Here is a 19665-nt window from a genome sequence, read left to right on the forward strand (position 1 = left end):
GAGAGGTTTTGCTGGATAAGAACCAAGAGTAAAAACCTCTAAAAACAACATAACAGAAGAAGAATAAAATTAAACATGGAGTAAAAAGTAAATCATTAGTATAATCATTTAAAATTTCAGGATTGGTGCTGTAAGTAAATTTTGTCAATAAAAAAAAAGTTCGGCATTTAGTCTTCTGCATAAATATTTATTTCACATACCTAAGATAAACTTCCGAACTTAAAATACCGATCCAAAAGTATGAAACATAAGCATAGCTTAATTATGATAACTAAAAATTGATATTTGAAAAACTAGCCGCTTTTTATTCGACCAAACTTTGACCAGAAGTCTCACAAAAAAATACTTGTTGTGTTTAAGTTTTGTCTGAATATCTACCATATCATAAGGAATGTGATTAAAATTTCGGGTAAAAATTTTTACTTAACGAAAGAAACATTTCAAATGGAAACTCGGATACAACACATTCAACATTTCTTGGTATTCTATATGAAAAATTAATCATGTTCTGCTATAAGATGTTTCTCGAAAAAGGTTCTTGGTAGAAATGATAAATATTGGAGAAGATTATTGAAGTTAGAAAAACTAATAAAATTAGCCAAATTTCAAAAGGATTTCACTTAAAGCTAGAGAACAAGCCTTGGACAATGTTAAAATTGATGTAAGGCACGGAGAATCCTCAGAACTTTTTCAAGTAGAATCCAAATTGGAGGTCTAATTTATCAGAAACAAATTATTAAATTAAAAGATTATAAATCATCAAATTAAAAAAAATTGTCAAATTTAATAATCCTTTAATTATCGAATTTACTATTTGCAATTAATTTATCAAAATTATCTAACACATCTAATTTTTCCAGTCAATAAAATTTTGTTGCTGTCGCACCTAAAGGCTGCTTCTGTCATTTTCAAACTTCTGAGATAAATGCAAAAGAGAAATTTGTTTGCTAAGCTATTTTCAAAGGGTGGATCAGTGGGGCGATTAAAAGCAGAAAAATCAAAATGTGACAGAAAATATGTTGACCTCATTGTCTTCTTTTTGAGAACAACTTAGAGAATAGTTTTTTTCATTAGCTAGGAAGCAAGCGAATGTCCCATATGTCCTTTAGACTAAGCAGTAACAATATTTTACGCCGATGTCTTTCGCAGGGCAGTTCCTGAGAAGTTTGGCTGTCAATTCAGAATTTTACACTGACAAATTAAGAAAAATAGATCAATTTACATCAATACTGTTTCAGGTAGACGGTCAGAAATTTATTTTCGAGACAATCCTACCCTATTAATGGCATCTGCATCTATACAACATTACAAGAAAAATCCCAGATCTTGAAATAAAGACGAAGGGGTTGGGTTTGAAGTTACACACCCCGCGTATTCAAATTCTCCAGTCACCTTATTGTTTTTGCTGCTTGTAACAGCTGGACTCTGTAGTCCTCTTCTAGGTACAAAGCCTTTTTCAAGGAATATCAATTTAATCAAGGTGGATACACCTAGATGAAAGGAAATATTTAATCTTTAGATGATTATGAATAAAAAACGAAAATAAAATTTTATTGATTCCATCATGGGCCTTTGTTTCTTTAAATGTCAAGAATATCTTTTATTTTTATTTTTCTATTACATACTAATTACCTGAATGACACCTCCTCCAACTCCTTCACTTTCTTCTGACAAGAAACATTTCGGTAAATCTAATAGTTTTCCAAGCCAATCCATCATCAAGGTTTCCAATTCTGTACAAGCAGGACTTGCCATCTATAACATATTTAAATGCATAGTTTACTGTTAAAGCTAAAATTTGAAAATATTTCATTATTTTTACTTAATAATTGTCTAGTTTGAATTTTAGATGAATTGAGGCGACCAAAAATAATCAAGGCACAGTAGAGATTTCTTAAAACTAGAATTCGCTAATATTTATTCGGTATATATATATATATATATATATATATATATATATATATATATATATATATATATATATATATATATATATATATATATATATATATATATATATATATATATATATATATATATATATATATATATATATATATATATATATATATATATATATATATATATATATATATATATATATATATATATATATATATATATATATATATATATATATATATACATATATATATATATATATATGTATATATATATATATATATATATATATGTATAATATATATATATATATATATATATATATATATATATATATATATATATATATATATATATATATATATATATATATATATATATATATATATATATATATATATATATATATATATATTGCAACTGATATTGAACAATCGCCACCACTGATATGATCAGGAAAAAGCCCAGATAACCTCTATGTTTTGATATTTTATAAAAATGTATGATTTTGTCTGGATTAAATTCATTATCTGCAACAAAGAGACTGCTTACACGAAAGACGTATTATACTTTTTTTGCTGTTTTCCAATTAACCTTACCTCAGACCTTAGATACTCCTGTGCCTCCAGAGATGCTTAGGGCATATAAGAAGAGTCCACAGTCATCTCTCAACACTGCAGCCATCGTCCCAAAGACATCTTCCCAGTGAAATTCAATTAAGGCATTGAGATTTGTGAGGTAAGCCCGGTAGCTGGGTCAGAGGGTGTTTTTGGGGCATCGTATTTATCTTCTGTTGCAACGTGACTGCCGTAGAAGGACGACCTTCAGTAATCGAGTTTTGGGCACACGGATCACATGCCCGAGGCATCTCCACTTCTTTCCAACAGAACTTACAAGGGCTTGGCTCTAACTTGGAGACGAAAATGTTATTTAGTTTTTAATTAAGGTATACTCTGGGACCAGACCAGAGCTAGTGGCTTAGGGTAAAATTCAGCTTCAAACTTTGCAAGTAAAATTGTACAAGTTTTATAATATGCGTTTTATGTAACACTGTAACATGCATTTATAACATGTATATGACATGCATATAACATGTATTTGTGTAACACTATAACATGCAACTATAACCTGGATGTTATGGAACAGAGAGCCATCTTTCAGGGCTCAAAGTAATTTTAACTAACAATTTTACAGCCGAACGGCTAATATCACTTTGTATTTTTCAGTATAGAGTAGCCTAGGATGCACGATTACTGTGACTTAAAATCGTTTTTTTCCAATAATTATTGGATTGGTTTTAAAATAGTCCATCAACCCATCATCAGACTATCTTCCCTCGCCGTTATATTAATTGGGATCTTTCCGAAAAAATATGGATCTACTCCAGATTATGAATTGTCATCAATTGTAAGGTTATCACTGTGAGTCACAGTTTTATAATAAATTGTAATTATTAGGCAGCATAAAGTTACTAACAGTGAAATTCGTCAAAGGATCGTCCGGCCGTTTGTCACAAACATTCTTCAGAAAAAAAAACTATTCTTATCTTGGACACGTGCTGCGACGAAAGTCGTCTCCCTGGCATAAAACACAGCTGGAAACCCGACGGTAGGCATAGAAGAGGCTGTTCGAAGAATGTGCTGCACAGTACACTGGATCGGGATCAGAAGATGGCTACAACCTTACTGACACCTAAATGGTAGGGTATCATCACAGCGTCAGCCATGCGTGATAAATGGAGAGGCTTCATCAATGCCCTATGTGCCATATGTGGCACTAGAGGAACAAGAAGAAGAAGGAGGAAATAGAGCCGTGCACCACAAATATAACTTTATGTTTGGTCCTCGTTCTGAGGTCTGTAAAGCTGCCGTTAGGGCTTTTTTTGGAAGCTAAAAAGTGAATATTTTTTCAAGGGAAATCTAAATTTTTTCCTTTTGAGATATAGAGCCTCTCTCAAGTATGTTTCCCCAGACCGAAGAAACCCAACCTTGGACTTTAACAGTCCACACAGATTGAATCTTTCTGGATAATACTCTCCATTTCTTCAATGAAAATTTCCGAGGCTCTTAACTTCGCAGGTTAGACTCGATGAACTTAAGGATCACCATAAAAAAGCCTCTATGTCTGTATGTGTTTCTATGTGGCAATACCAATAAGTAAGCTTTGCTTATAACGCCCAGGCAATTTAAAAAGTACCCAATTAAATTGCGATTAATTTAAAACAAAATACTATACTCCGTGGGCATTATGAATAATGCTGAAAACTAAGCGGTAGATTTAAGAAAATTTTGCTCATAATTCCTTACTTTTACATTTCTTCACATACCATACAGCTTGTGACAGCCTGTCGGTTATATGGACTTGACCTCTTGAGCTAATGTTTTACTTAGTATGACTCAAACAAATGAATCTTTTTTGGGACTGCATGGTTTTTTCGCATAAATTTAGACAGGTTACAATCAATTCCCAAATGATCTTTTTATAATTGGGTTTATCTGTTTTTTTTTATACAGTTTCAGCAACAATACCTTATTGTAACAACGTCAATCACGTAAAAGTTGAAAGATCTTTTCTAGATGTACGTAAATCCTAATCAGCTATTTATCTTTCTACATAGGAACTATTCGAAGTGTCTGATGTGCGAAATAGGAATTCGATATTTACTAAGGATTGAAAAAAAACCATTCTAACGAACATCGGGGCGAGTAGTATCACAATTTAGCCTGATCTTTTGATCCTGTAGTGATTCATATTAAGGTACCAGAAAATGTAGAAAAAAGTTTACCAAATAGATCACACTGATCGTCAGAACTAGCAATCTAGTGTTCCAAATTTAGTGAAATTTTTGGAGAAGTACCATATCTTCTGAACACAAGAGAACCTATGGATAAGAGCTTTCACTTTGACTTAACAAACCTCGGGTTTTTTTTCTTACCAGTTTGCTTTTGGATATTTTAGCCTTTTTTATTAGCTCCTAGAAGTGCGGTTTTGTGAGAATTTGTATAATAATTCTTTTTGATAACGCCCAACTCATTCAGCTGCTCGTTAAATCATTCAATAAAGTGCAAGATGGTGCAAGCAGGGTTACCGACTGGTGGAAAAAATTGCTAGATTCTAGTGATTTTTTGGTTAATTAAGTTATTATCTTCAAGATTCATGTGCTGATTTAGTGATTCTTTTTCTTGATGCAATATAAAAAATAAATATTAATAGTGATAAATCACTAGGAGTGGCAAACCTGGGTCATGTGACAAGTAACCGATTGCAAATGATTTCTGATTGGCCAGCTTGAGTCATATTGTATACATGTTGTTACACTTTTGTTAATTAAAAATATGCCCTTGTTAATAATAGCAGTATTTACAAGGACAAGTCAATGTGACAAATTACTCTAGATTATTATAGGCAAATATAAATTATAAAATTGCCCTGTTTCATTGGTCATTATTTTTGATGACAAAGAAGTATGAAATCTGCCTTAAATGATCAAACTCCCAATAATATATACATCGCTATTAGAATAAAACTCGGTATTAAAGTTTCGTTTACAATTTGTACGGCTCGTTCCTTGCTTACTGTTCCTTACCACGAACTGTTAGAGAAACATAAGCGTTTGGGAGGCGACATGGTAGCGTAATGACTCGCTAGCAGTAGTTGTACGATTCTTCTATCTGCTTGAGAACATTGTTATTGTAAAAATTTGTTATCGAAAAATTAAATTAACCTAATTAAGGATTAGTTAGATAAATTAAGCTCGCTGTACAGGAATACCCTCTTAGATTTACTCACCCAAGTAAAACCAATGCATCCAATTGCATCACTCAACATGTCAGCGAGCAAGGATGGCCAAGAATTTCCTGTTGGGTAGTAAGCATGAAAATGGGGCGAATGCCAATGTGTTACCTTAAAAAAACAAAAAAGTGCTGTATATAACTGTGTTTTCTATGCAAACTTAAAAAGCTGGTCGGGCACGTACACATTCTAATGAAGGGGGTTTCGTGTTTTGGTGAATGTAATTTTGACACAGCTTTCTATATCATTTTTACATTTTATTAAATAGAAAAAAGTTTTTTTTTTAACTGCAAGTAAGGAGCGACATTAAAACTCCAAACGAACAGAAATTACTCCGTATACGAAAGGGGTTTTCCCTCCGCAACACCTCGCTCTTTACGCTAAAGTTTGACTCAGTCATAACTGCACTTTTTAAAACAATAAAAAACTTTAGCGTAAAGAGCGAGGCGTTGTGGAGGGACAACCCCTTTCGTATACGGAGTAATTTCTGTTCTTTTTAAGTTTTAATGTCGCTCCTTACTAGCAGTTAATTTTTTTTTTTTTCTGAACGTTTTTGAATTAATACAAGTTTTGATTTTGCCACACCGCACATGAATAATTAAAACGAAAGTTGCATATTATTTTTTTTTGCTAAATGGCTTTCTCATAGTTTTAATCGGGTGATTTTGATAAGAAAATCGAGTGGGGGACGAGGCCTAGTTGCCTTCTAATTATTAGCTACTTAAAAGTGCAACTAGATTTTTTTTTACGAACGTTTTTGTTAGCAATAAACATACGTACCTTGCGAATTAACTTAGGTAACGAACTTCTATATTTGTGTATTTTTATTACGTATATCAGGGGATTTGTCCCCTTGTCAATACCTTGCTCTTTACACTAAAGCTTGAATTTTATCCCAAATCTTTAAGAATGACTCCTGAATCACAAAGGCCGTAGAATAAATAGTTGAGACTACTAAAGACACTTTAACTTAAAGAGCAAGGTATTGTGGAGAAGACGAACCCCCCTATAAATGTAATATCTTATGTTCGTTTTAAGTGTTAATGCTACTCATTACTTCCAGGAGAAAAAAATTTATTTAGTTTATCATTTTTTTAAATAAGGGTAGAAAATCCTGCGCCCCCTTCATGGAAATTCTCTTCCCTCATGATTAATTCCTCCATGTAAACATCCTCCCACGTAATCCCCTCCCACCCCAAAGCGAAAAAGTCCCCCTGAAAATGTCTCTACACTTCATAATGACCGTTACTATGTGTAAACAATGGTCAAAGTTTGTAACTTGCAGCCACTCCCTCGGGGACTGTAGGGGATTAAGTCGGCCTCAAAGACTTAGTTATTAGGTTTCCGACTAAGTTGAACAGAATGGCTATCTCAAAATTTTGATCAAGTGACTTTGGGGAAAAAAAGTGCGTGGGTGGGGGCCTAGGCCCTCCAATTTCTTGTCACTTAAAAAGGACACTAGAACTTTTAATTTCCGTTAGAATGAGCCCTTTTGCAATATTATAGGACCACTGGATCGATACGATCACCCCTTGGGAAAAAAACAAGCAAATAAACACGAATCTGTGATCTGGCTTCTGGCAAAGAATACAAAATTCCACATTTTTGGAGATAAGAGCTTGAAAATTTAAAGTAGGGTTCTCTGATATGCTGAATCTGATTTTGTGATTTTCGTTAATGTTCTACGATATGTAGGGGGTGTTTTCTCCTATTTTCTAAAATAAGGCAAATTTTCTCAGGCTCGTAACTTTTGATGGGTAGAACTAAACTTGATGAAACTTATATATTTAAAATCAGCATTAAAATGTGATTCTTTTGATTTAATTACTGGTATGAAAATGTTTTTTAGAGTTTCGGTTACTATTGAGCCAGGTCGCTCCTTACTACAGTTCGTTACCACTAACTGTTTAAAAAGCTTTGGTATTATTTTAAAATAGCCATGTAAGTAAAATATCCGTGTATAAGCCTAAGCCTTTTTGAAACAGAGATGCCAAGCTTCCTTTTAGTTCAAATAGCGCAGCAGATTTCCTAGCTAATTAGTCTCAATACCATAAGGAGGAGAACAATCATCAGAATAAAACATGAAAGTGAAAAAGCTCAAATTCTTACAGACTTTTATTCGATACATTTACCCAAATTGTTTCAAGAGATATACAAGAACTTTTTACACAGAGAAGGCCTCTTTAGGGGTACCCCTCTGAGGGGTATACATAAATGCACATAGTTAAAAGTATTAGTAATCGGGTTATTTTTTAGGATTTGAGGACGGAAAAGAGTCAAATGCGCTAAAACTCCTTATTGTCAAATCCAGTATGTATTGTACTGTTTCCTGCTGATTGCAATTTTAAATATGTTTCTCTTATCTTTTAACATAAAGCTTCAGATTAAAAAACAGATAAATAAACAAAAATGAAATTGAACATATTAAAGAGTTATATAGGTCGAGGTTACTTACCCCGGGCATAATAACTCTTTCAATGTCACCAAGAATGTTCTCCCACTTTTCAGGATTTTCAGGAGCCTCTCCAGGCAAAAGTGTTCGAATATACCCTGGCTCTATAGATGGGAGTACTTGTCTGTAATAAATTAAATATCCATAAGATATTGCACAAATCTTTCATACTCAGTATTTTAAGACAACAAAATATGTAACCTAATTGCTCTACTTTTGCCTAACACCATAAGAAATATGAGCGGTTGTAACAAAGTATCTTGCAGTTTTATAGTTTAGTGCATAAATAATATCTTAGACCACACTGCTTTTCCATTTACAAAACTTAAGCGACAGTCAGAATAGTTCCGTCGAGGCTGTTATCTTCGAAAATCCATCTGTTGATTCCTTTAAAAAAAAGTTCAACAGCAAAGAAAAATCTAGGGAACAGTTGGGCAGATGATATATAGGTTGTGTAACAGCTCGTAACTGAACCCAATCGTAATTTGTTTCACTACTTAAAAAAGATAAAAAGGGAAAGAGCTTATTGGTGCTCATTTTCTTTAAATAATACAATTTTTTATTAAAGTGTTTTAAAATGAATTTGGTAAATAAAGCAATGCAATTACCCAGACCCATGAACAACATTTATTGCACTCATCTTCACTTTCAGCAAAACGCTACACTATACGAAAAATTGAGCAGAAAAATAAAAATCATTTAAATAAAGCAATTACAAAAAATAAAAAAAACAACTCATTAATTAATAAAACAGTCCGAACATTTCTACTCTACGTCCGGGTACAAAGGATAAAAAGGAAAAAAAAGGAAAAAAGAAAAATCATCTAAAGAAAAAGAGAAAAAACAGCACAAAAAGAGAGCCCCCTCCCCCTCCAAAAAACAAATGAACAACATGAACAACATTTGTTTTACTCATCAACACTTTCAGCAAAACACTACACTAACCGAAAAATCAAGCGAGAGAAATGGATTTAATTTAAATAAAGCAGTTACAAAAAATTAAAAACAAACAAATCATTAATTAATAAAACAATCCGAATTTTCTACTCCACGTCAAGATACAAAGGATAAAAAGGAAAACAAGGAGAAAATCTAGGCAAATAATCTAAAGAAAAAGGCAAAAAAAGCACAAGAGAACCCCCCCACCCCAAAAAAAACAAGTAAATAATATTTACATCTTAAAAAACTTTCACAATGCTACAAAACAGTTGCACAGAAATAACACCAAAAATCTTTTGTATAGCAGACTTTTCAAACAGTTCGTGGTAACGAACTGTAGTAAGGAGCGACCCGGCTCAACAGTAACCAAAACTCTAAAAAATTGAATTTTGATATCAATAGCTACATCAAAAGAATTGCATTTTAATGCTGATTTTAAATATATAATTTTTATCAAGTTTAGTCTTACCCATCCACAGTTACGAGCCTGAGAAAATTTGCCTTATTTAAGAAAATAGGGGGAAAAACCCCTAATAGTCATAGAATCTTAACGAAAATGACACCATCAGATTCAGCTTATCAGAGAACCCTACTGTAGAAGTTTCAAGCTCCTATCTACAAAAATGTGGAATTTTGTATTTTTTGCCAGAAGACAAATCAAGGGTGCGTGTTTATTTGTTTTTTTTTCTTTTTCCCAGGGGTCATCGTATCGACCAAGTGGTCCTAGAATGTCGCAAGAGGGCTCATTCTAACGGAAATGAAAAGTTTTAGGACCATTTTTAAGTGACCAAAAAAATTGGAGGGCTTCTAGGCCCCCTCCTACGCTAATTTTTTTCCCAAAGTCAACGGATCAAAATTTTTTGATAGCCATTTTGTTCAACGTAGTCGAAAACCATAATAACTATGTCTTTGGGGATGACTTACTCCCCCACAATCCTTGGGGGAGGGGCTGCAAGTTACAAACTTTGACCAGTGTTTACATATAGTAATGGTTATTGGGAGGTGTACAGACGTTTTCAGGGAGATTTTATTTTGTTTGGGGGTGGGGCTGAGGGGAGGGGGCTATGTTGGAAGATCTTTCCTTGGAGGAATATGTCATGGAAGAAAAATTCAATGAAAAGGGCGCAGGATTTTCTAGCATTACTATAAGAAAACAATGAAAAATAAACATGAAAACGTTTTTTCAAATTAAAGGAAGGAGTAGCATTGAAACTTAAAACGAACAGAGATTATTACGCATATGAGGGGTTCTAAAAATACTTTAGCATAAAGAGCGAGGTATGTAGGAGGAGATAAATAACTCGCTCTTTATGCTAAAGTATTTTTAGTAATTTCAACTATTTATTCTACGGCCTTTCTGATTCAGGGGTCATTCTTAAAGAATTGGGACAAAACTTACGACTTAGTGTAAAGAGCGAGGTATTAACGTGGGTACAAACCCCCTCGTATACATAATAAAAATATAAGATTATGAAAGTTTGTTGCGTAAGTTAATTCTTAAGTTACGTATATTTTTTACTAATAAAAACGTTCGCTAAAAATTAAAAGTTCTAGTTGCCTTTTTAAGTAACCGAAAAATTGGAGGGCAACTAGGCCTCCTTCCCCATCCCTTATTTCTCAAAATCGTCTGATCAAAACTAAGAAAAAGCCATTTAGCCAAAAAAAGAATTAATATACAAATTTCATTTTAATAATTTATGTGCGGAGAGGCAAAACCAAACATGCATTAATTCAAAAACGTTCAGAAATTAAATAAAAAAAAACTAATTTTTTAGCTGAAAGTAAGGAGCGACATTAAAACTTAAAACGAGCAGAAATTACTCCGTATATGAAATGGGTTGTCCCCTCCGCAATCCCTCGCTCTTTACGCTAAAGTTTGACTCTTTGCCACAATTCTACTTTTTAAAACAATTAAAAGCTTTAGCGTAAAGTGCGAGGGATTGCGGAGGGGACAACCCATTTCATATACGGAGTAATTTCTGTTCGTTTTAAGTTTTAATGTCGCTCCTTACTTTCAGCTAAAAAAATTAGTTTTTTTTATTTAATCTCCTCCATAGATTCGGATTGGCAAATGGGATGTCCCGTCCCATTGGCGAATGGAAAATTATAGATTATTGTGACGGTTTTGCAGTACTGTGAAAATTTATTCAGATGTGAGTTTAAATTTTTTTTTTTGTCTTTTGTTTATTCTTCTCTTCTTGTGTTGTTTTGTCTTTTTCTTCAGATGATTTGCATATTTTTCCTGTTTTTTCCGTTGATAAAGGCACACGGATCTGGAGTAGAAATATTCGGATTTTTTTTTTTTTATTAATATGTAGTTCGTTTTTTATTTTTTTGTCACTGATTTATTGAAAATAAATTTATTTTTCTCAGTTTAACAAAAAATTGTGTTGTTTAAAGAAAATAAGCACCAATAAGCCCCTTTTCTTTTTATCTTTTATAACAGTGGGATTACTTCATAAAATATACGGGGTTAGGGGGGGGGGCAAATCATCTACATTTACAATCCTTATTTTACATATAATTTATAATATTTATATTCTAATTTACACTCTTTGCCCCAGGGCTATGAAGGCATGGCTTTGCTGGGGACGTAGCTATTCGACCTTTGGCCTGGTTTGGAAAAATAACAATTTGAAAATTTTTGCTCATTCTTGACGAAAGAAGTCACCCTAAAAGGGAAAGGAGGGATGGAAATGGTTGTCCTCTAATCACTCTTCGACATCCCTGAAACATACCTTGAAATTTTCAACTTCATTCCCTCAGCCGTTCCTTATATATTGCTTATTTTGCTTTTTGCCAACCAGCAAGCGCATTATATTTTTATTGTGTTTGACATTCCTCTCAACATTTCTTTGAAGTTTCACCTTAATACCCTGAGCCTCTTTGGAGACTCATGATCACACTTGCTCTCCTTTACCAATAAAAAATCTTATGTGTTAACAAAAGGCCTCTCCCCACGGGCCTTGTGGGTTCTGTCAACCCCTGAGGTATAGTTATTTGACCTTTCAAATATCTTGAACAAAGTGGCTATATCAAAAATTTATTCGGGTGCATTTGTGAAAATAGGGGTGCAAGAGAGGGACTATTTGCCCCAACAACTTTCAACTCTTAAAAAGCGTATTAGAACTTTCAATTTCCAATCGAATAGGCCCCTTCTTAAGCTTATATATGAAGTACCTCTGGAAAAAATAATAATCACATTGAAGTCTAATGGCTCTTTACCATAGACAAGGCTTTAGCCTTGGCTCAGATAAAATACCCTTCAACATTCTCCAAAGTTTCACCTTAATATCCCTCTCCTTTTCGGATGCACCCAAAACCAAACATTTCCCATTTTCCTACTGATAAATCATACATCTTAAAAATGGGAAAAATACATAACTTTAAGTCCTTGCCCCGGAGCAGGGGGTGGGGGCATGGCATCCCTGGAGGTATAGCTTTTAGACCTATTTGCTGCTTTGAGCAAAATGACAATTTCAAAGTTTCGATCAGTGATCAGCCGAAGGGGGAGCCTAAAAATTCAAGGCCGGCTACTCTCCAATATTTCTTAAACATCTTCTCAAAATATCTTGCAAGTTTCATATATTTTCAGCAAGCACATAGTGTGTTTTGGGTCTGTTCGGAATCTCTCTCAATATTTCCTTAATAATTTAACCTTAATGCTCTAAAAAAATTTCCAGATCCAGGATCAAACAAACTCTTTTTTCCAAGAATAACTTATATGCTAATAAGGGGGAAACTTGAATAAGTTACAGCCCTTGTCCCAGGGGCTTTGACGGGTTGTCAAACTCTGAGGCATAGTAGTTTATCTTTTGGATTATTTTGAACAAAATGGATATCTCAGAATTTTGATCGGGTTCATTTTGAGAAAAAAAGGAGTAACTTCTCTCTTTCCCCCAAAAAATTGGAAAAGAAGCTACTTATTTATAGCCAATGATTTATTGGCTAGGTTTCCTTCGATTACTTTCGAATCTTTAAAAGGGTACTAGAAGTTCCAATTTAACGACGATTTAGCACCGTCCTAAGTTAATGCGATCATTCCTTGCATACGATGTGCCTGGAAATAAACATAACGCTTTAAAACCTTATGGCCCTTTACTACAGGAATTTACTATGGGTCCTTTAATAGAGCGTTACCAACGAATATTAAGAAGCAGAAAATCTTATGAAACAAAATATCAGAGGTTTAAAGATCACAAGACAAGGATGGCATATCACTGATACTGATTTTACTGCAAATATTGTACGAACAATCATAGGAAACATTGTAAAAGAAAAGAAAATCCAGAAAATGGTGAAAGTTCAGTGTCAATATTTCATTTTTTTAGTAAACACGACAAACAATGGAGTGCATTTTTAATTTGGAAGTGATACAAAACCTTACACACATAAAGATTAAGCTAATAAACTTTGATCTTAAACAAAGTACATATACGTCTGTCAGATAGTTCGTTAAAAAAGGAAGTTGGTAATGATAAAGCCATCAAAGTATTGGATTTTTATGATAATTGTATATTTTGACTAGCTAAATCTAGCTTTACGAACCACAAGTTAAGAACCCAAGAAAATTTATCTTATCTTCAAATACTTACCAATCCTTAGACCTTAAATCCTTTTCTGGCTCCAGAGGTACACAGGGCACCCACAAAGGGACTACCAATTTTCCCGCAATTTTTATAATTCCAGTATATCCTGGACCCAGTATATTGAAGTGTTCAGTTTTCACAGATCCGCCTGGTACATTCGGTGTATGGTGTTTCTGGGTCTGCTTCTGCAACGTAAACCAGATTATTACCCGTAGAGAGCTGCATTAGATGGCTGGATATTATCTATACGAGGTATTTGACCAAGCTATCTCTATTGACAAGATTTTATTGTATTTGTCACAAGAGGCTAACCTGTTTAATTGTGGATGGATTGTTTGGTTATCTTCTGCCACCAGTGGATGTTGAGGATTCTTTTGAGATTCTCAAAATGTTGAGGTTCTCGAAAGCACTCACAGCAGAACTAGGATGACGTTGCTATGAAAGGGTAGCAAATTTTAGCCGTAAAGAAAAGCTTTGAGACGACCAAACTTTCCATTGTCTATTGAAGACTCCAGTGGCCTAAGCAATTCTTGTGAGGATTTGTTTTCTAGTAGATCTTGTATTTTTGATTATTATTCCTATGTATTTGAAATGGATGATTTGTTTTAATTGCTAGTCTCCAAAGCGAGGCTCAGGGGTAAATCTCCTGTGACCATGCATTTTGTTTTTCAATTTACTTTTAGGCCGACCTGGCAGACCTGGCAGACATGATTCTAGTATGGCGATGTCGCCAGTGAAGCCTTTCATGCTCAGGCGTACTTCAGAATTAAGCTGGATGCTTTTTGTGCTGTGCTTTGCACGGTATAATCAATTACGATTGCAAAGAGTAGTGGCAACAAGACGCAGCCTTGTTTGACTCATGACAGGCTATGAAAGAAATGGGTTTCGCCGCTTGTCGTCTTTACACACCACTCATTGTCTTTAAAGAAAACAATAGTAAGAAAAACTATCTTTTTAGGGATTCTGTAGTACAGTAGGATCATCCACAGACTATGACGGCTCATTTAGTCAAAAGATTTTTCAAAACCGATGAATATCATATGGATATTTGATCAGCACTCTCTGTTTTCTTCCATCAGTTGTTGTAAACATAATTTAAGATCCACATAAGAAGGGTTTGGTTTGAATCCATGTTACTCCTTACAAAGGTGCCTGTCAAACTGTGAACTGATTCCCTGCCGTAAAATAAGTGACAACAATTTACTGAGTATCAGAAGCAGAAAGATTCCACGCCAGTTGTCTTTGAGGTTGGCGTCTCCTCTATTGAACAACGTTACACGTATACTGTATTTCCACTTTGACTGTTACCCTTATTGCTCCAAGGAAAGCCGTTTAGACAATTAGAAATGTCATAACCGATACCATTATCATTTCTGCGGAAGTGTGGTCTTCGCCAGATGACTAGATAGTTTCAGATTTTGTTTCGATGCAGCAGTTTCGTTGGATGACGGAGGATCTTTGTTGACATTTAAGAAGAACAAAACTGTTGCTTGAATCTCTGGGGGTTTTCTGCCTTAGGTCTGTTCCACAGCTTTTCAAAGTGGCTATCCCAGAATTTGCTCGCCACAGACAGCTTGGTTATCAGGTTGCCCGAGGAGGATTCCCAGTCCATGCTGAATAGAGGAATTCTCGACAATTATCTCATTGGTGATTTTATGTACAGCTTTTGAGTTACCTCTCTCCACTGCTTCTTCTACCAGCACAACTTGCCACTCAATCAAATTTCTCTGATCATTTCTGGCACTGTCTTTCATTTCTTTATCCGTGGCTCTATATTCTTTACTTCTGAAGATCTGGTGGTCGAGGTCTTGTCTTTGGATAAGTGATGCTTTTATTATTTTCCTTTTCCCTATGTTATTCCATGTATCGTCAGACATCTATTGGTCCTTTGGACTTATGCAGTGGCCAATGCTGGCTTTCCCTGTATAATGAAAGCAGAGTCTTATGCTTTCTCAGGTTTGTTGGCTGCTTCAAAGATTGGGTTTGAGGGAGTCGTTTTGGCATTTTTATTTATTTTTCAACTTGAGGGATATTTTTGCTGCCATAAGGTTATGGTTTGAGCCAGCGGAAGCTCCTCTTAGTCCCTTATATAAAGTAGGCCTAATTTCCAGTTCTTACTTCAGGAACAGTTGTCAATCTAATTTCGGGTAAGGCAAACGGGTTATGTCCATGAGTGTGTGTGCACGTTCTGGTGGGCAAATATGGTCCTTCCTGTTATTTAGCTGGAAAAACCATGCTCACTGAGGTCGGGCGGAGAGTGAGATCGGTCGTTTCCATTTTGTACTGATTTTGAAGCCTCCATAAAAAATGCTATATCGTGCCGTGGTATGTCTTCGGCTACCGATTTGAGTGCTACTATTTGAGTGTTTTGTCTTTGACACGTTGGGAGCGTACTTAGTAGGTGCGTAGTAGGCTACTATTGTCAGTTTCACATGGACGCCTATGAAGCGAGATTTCAGTTAACATTACCGTCTACTGCAGTATAGCTAGAGATGTTTGATTTGTTGACATAAGGGCAACTTCGAATTTACAGCTCTGCAAGGACTCGCTGCAGAAAATAGTCATATATCTGTCAAGTATATTTGATCCATAGCCAATCCACCAAACCTATGTCAGAGCCAGAAGGTTAAGGTGGTAATTTTGAAGAAGTCACAGCTTTCGCCAATACTCGGAAGCCTAATACTTAGTGCAAAAGTTCTGGAAATCAAATCTAAGGTGCTGTTTCGCATTCATAAATCTTGTCCATGCGCTTGTGGTAGTTGTCATAAAAAAAAACAGTTCGATCTGAGGTTTAATCTTGGTGTTTAAGTTTCATTGGTATGTTTCCCCAAGGGCTGGTCCTCGAAGTGTATGGGAAGGCCACAGCCAAATCCTCCTCTAATGACAAACTTGGAACAGTCATGCTCCACTGACCTTTCCGAGGCGAGGCGACTCACACAGTTGAAATTACTATGTAATTACCTTGAAATTATTGCATTATCTATAATAATTTCTTGAAAATATCTTCAAATAAGAAGCAAAAGGCCCAAAAAAGCAAATGATCTTTACAAAAGTTACACCGTCAAATTTAGAATATCAGCGAGTTCTAATGCAGAAGTTCCAAGCCTCGATCAATAAAAATAAGAAATTTTTTTGTCCGAAAAGAATTATGACAAAACCATGTTTATTTTCTTTTTGTTTTGTTTTCCCCAGGGATGATCACATCAAACCTATGGCCTCAGAAAATTGGAAGAAGGCACACTCAAATGAAAATTAAAATTTCTAGTGCCCCTTTTAAGTGTCAAAAATTTTGCCACAGTAAAGTGGTGTTTTCTATAACTTTGTGGCACGAAACAATAGGTTCACCTAAATGAGGGGGAAAAAGTTATGGGTTGAAAATTCTGAGAATTTTGTCCGAGGCAATAATATCAGAAAACTATTCATTGGGCTTCCCAGTTTCAGAAGCAGTGATGCCATTGGATAATCACCTTGCTGGGAACGACGTAGTCCATGAAAAATAAACTCTAATAACTCTATATTGAGATTTTAAATTCTACAAAAAGTAATGCAGCCCAGTCACACATTCGTTCCTTAAAAGTCAAATAATTCATACAAATTAAATATTTAATATAGGCATTTACTTCACTGCTTTATTTATCTTAGTTGATGCTCTTGATTTCTCCTAAAAATATATTTAGTGATGTGTAAATGCAAATCAGCAATTGTGAAGGGGTCTAGGAAGAGGTGGGGATATCAGATGCAGAATTTCCATGCATATAAACAATAATACGCCTCCCTGTCCACCCAAAATTTTGTGGCAAAAATATTAATACGAAGTTATTCAACACACTACTGTTGATTGGAAATTTTGACCAAATATTCCAATTCCGTCCAGAACTTCAACTACAATTCAACATGTAATTATTTTGCAGATTAAAGCTGAAAATGTGGGGCAATATTGATTAAATTACAATTATTGATATAAACAATTTAACACCAAGAAATCAGGGCCTTATGAGGCCGGTAGCTAAACATATATTGGTTAGGCGTGGGAATGATTTGAAAAATGATTAGAAATTAAAAAAAAGAGGAATGTAGAAACTTAAAACTAATAGAAATTCACCATTCTCAGCCCCTCACTGTTTACGCTAAGGTTTGACTTTTTTTTCCCAATTCTAGAACGACTGCTGAAACACAACGGCAGGTGAACTGGAATACAAATTTTTTTGAAGCCCCAAAAAACTTTATTGTAACGAGCGAGGGGTTGAGGATTTTTTCAAAGAAAAGTAAATAACTATCTTATACCAAAAAGTAATATGAAAATATTTAATTCAAAGAAGGGTTTTCTTAATGTTGTTTTGCATACACCCTTGCTTTTTTTCATAGTTTTTGGAACTTTGTATCTCTCTCTCTCTCTCTCTCTCTCTCTCTCTCTCTCTCTCTCTCTCTCTCTCTCTCTCTCTCTCTCTCTCTCTCTCTCTCTCTCTCTCTCATGCTATGATGAATCATCTTGTCGTAACCAGCACCACAATTCAGCACAAGCTGAGCCATCTAGTGACCTGGCATTCCAACGACGGTGTTACTAAGGCCCAAATTGACTTCATTCTCATCCGCCAACGTTAGAGATGTTCAGTAATAGACTCCCGCTCTTATAACGGTGCAGACACACACCCAAAACCAGGGTCTGATCACGAGCTAGTGCTTTCAAAAATACTACTTCGTCATGTATCTCGGAAAGAGAATAAACCAAAAGCTCGAATCGATATTGGTAGGTTGTAAGATAAAGAAGTTCAACAAACTCTAAATATGGAGCTAACAAACTGTTTTGATGCCCTAAACTTGAATGAAGAGGAAAACTGTGACCCTGATTAAAGATGAAAGACCTTCAAAACAGTAAGAGAGAGACAGAGACCACTGAAGAGATTCTAGGCCGAACAAAATTAAAAACTACAGCATTGGATTACCATTGGAGCTCAGTTACTAGTCGAAGAACTTAGAAAAAAGGTGAGTAGCCCTAAACATATCCCGAAAGAGTTGCGCAGACAGGTCAATTGCTCTGCTCGTCTAGACCACCGCAAAATGTGGGAAGGGACTGCTTTGTCTTTAGAAAAAGCACCACACGCTCATGACACCCACAAACTCTACCTGGTTCTTAAGGGATCGACTGGTAAGAAATCTGCTGTGTCTGAATTTGTCAGAGAAAGAGCAGGAAATGTCATTAGCTGTCAAAAGGAACGTTTGATCAGATGGAAAGATCAATTCGAAATACCACTTAATCAATTCCCGTCATCCCGTCATCAATTCCTGGTTGTTTCCCCCTGGTGTTAAAAAAGAACCTTACAGCATCGAGCTGGCCACCCCAATACGAGCGGAAATATCCAAAACGATTAAGGTCCTGAAGAACAATAAATCCCCGGGCCAAGATGGTCCCCCCCGGAAATATATAAACAGTATCCCGAGATCACACTAGAGCAGCTCCATGGTATCCTTGGGGAGGTAAGGAGGACAAACACATTCCCAAAAGGATTGGAAGACTTGGAAAAAATTCCCAAAAGAATTGGACTTCCTTTTTACAGTAAAGCTGATAAAAGCGAGTGCAAAAATTATCGGGGAATAAGTGTAATTGACATTGCAGTAAAAATTTTCGGGATTATCCTCCTTAACTACTTCAAGGCACCAAGGGAGAAAAGAACTCGTGAAAATCAAGCCGGTTTCCATCCTGGTAGAGGCTGCACTGACAATATTTTGTGCTCCTGCTTATTTTCCAGCAGTTTGAAAGATATAATTTGCCCTGATTCTGATATTTCTGGACTTCGTTTCTGCCTTCGATACAATCACTCGCCAAACACTTTGTAAAATTCTTGAAATTGATGGCTCTGAAATTTATCGAACTACTTAGAGCATACTACAAGGGTTCTTTGAGTCGAGTTCGAGTTTACAGACCAGAGACTTAAAGAATTTCTGGTTGAGCTTGGAATAAAACAAGGTTTCGTCCTGTCTCTGGCTCTGTTT

At 35.1% G+C, this 19665-nt stretch overlaps 2 protein-coding genes across 2 annotated transcripts in view; both read right to left on the reverse strand.

Annotated features, from left to right (window-relative positions):
- Positions 1-19665, reverse strand: part of LOC136025353 (tyrosine 3-monooxygenase-like) — a 224749-nt gene that overhangs the window by 107984 nt on the left and 97100 nt on the right. The window lies entirely within an intron of this gene.
- Positions 1584-13793, reverse strand: LOC136024654 (aromatic-L-amino-acid decarboxylase-like). Its single transcript, XM_065700079.1, has 4 exons — positions 13681-13793; positions 8150-8270; positions 5692-5805; positions 1584-1755 (listed from the first exon to the last, which is right to left on the reverse strand). The coding sequence occupies exons 2-4, from the start codon at positions 8156-8158 to the stop codon at positions 1618-1620; spliced, it is 261 nt and encodes an 86-aa protein (XP_065556151.1). The 5' UTR covers positions 8159-8270; positions 13681-13793; the 3' UTR covers positions 1584-1617.

The sequence above is a fragment of the Artemia franciscana genome, chromosome 3, assembly GCF_032884065.1.
Source record: "Artemia franciscana chromosome 3, ASM3288406v1, whole genome shotgun sequence".
Lineage (NCBI taxonomy): Eukaryota > Metazoa > Arthropoda > Branchiopoda > Anostraca > Artemiidae > Artemia > Artemia franciscana.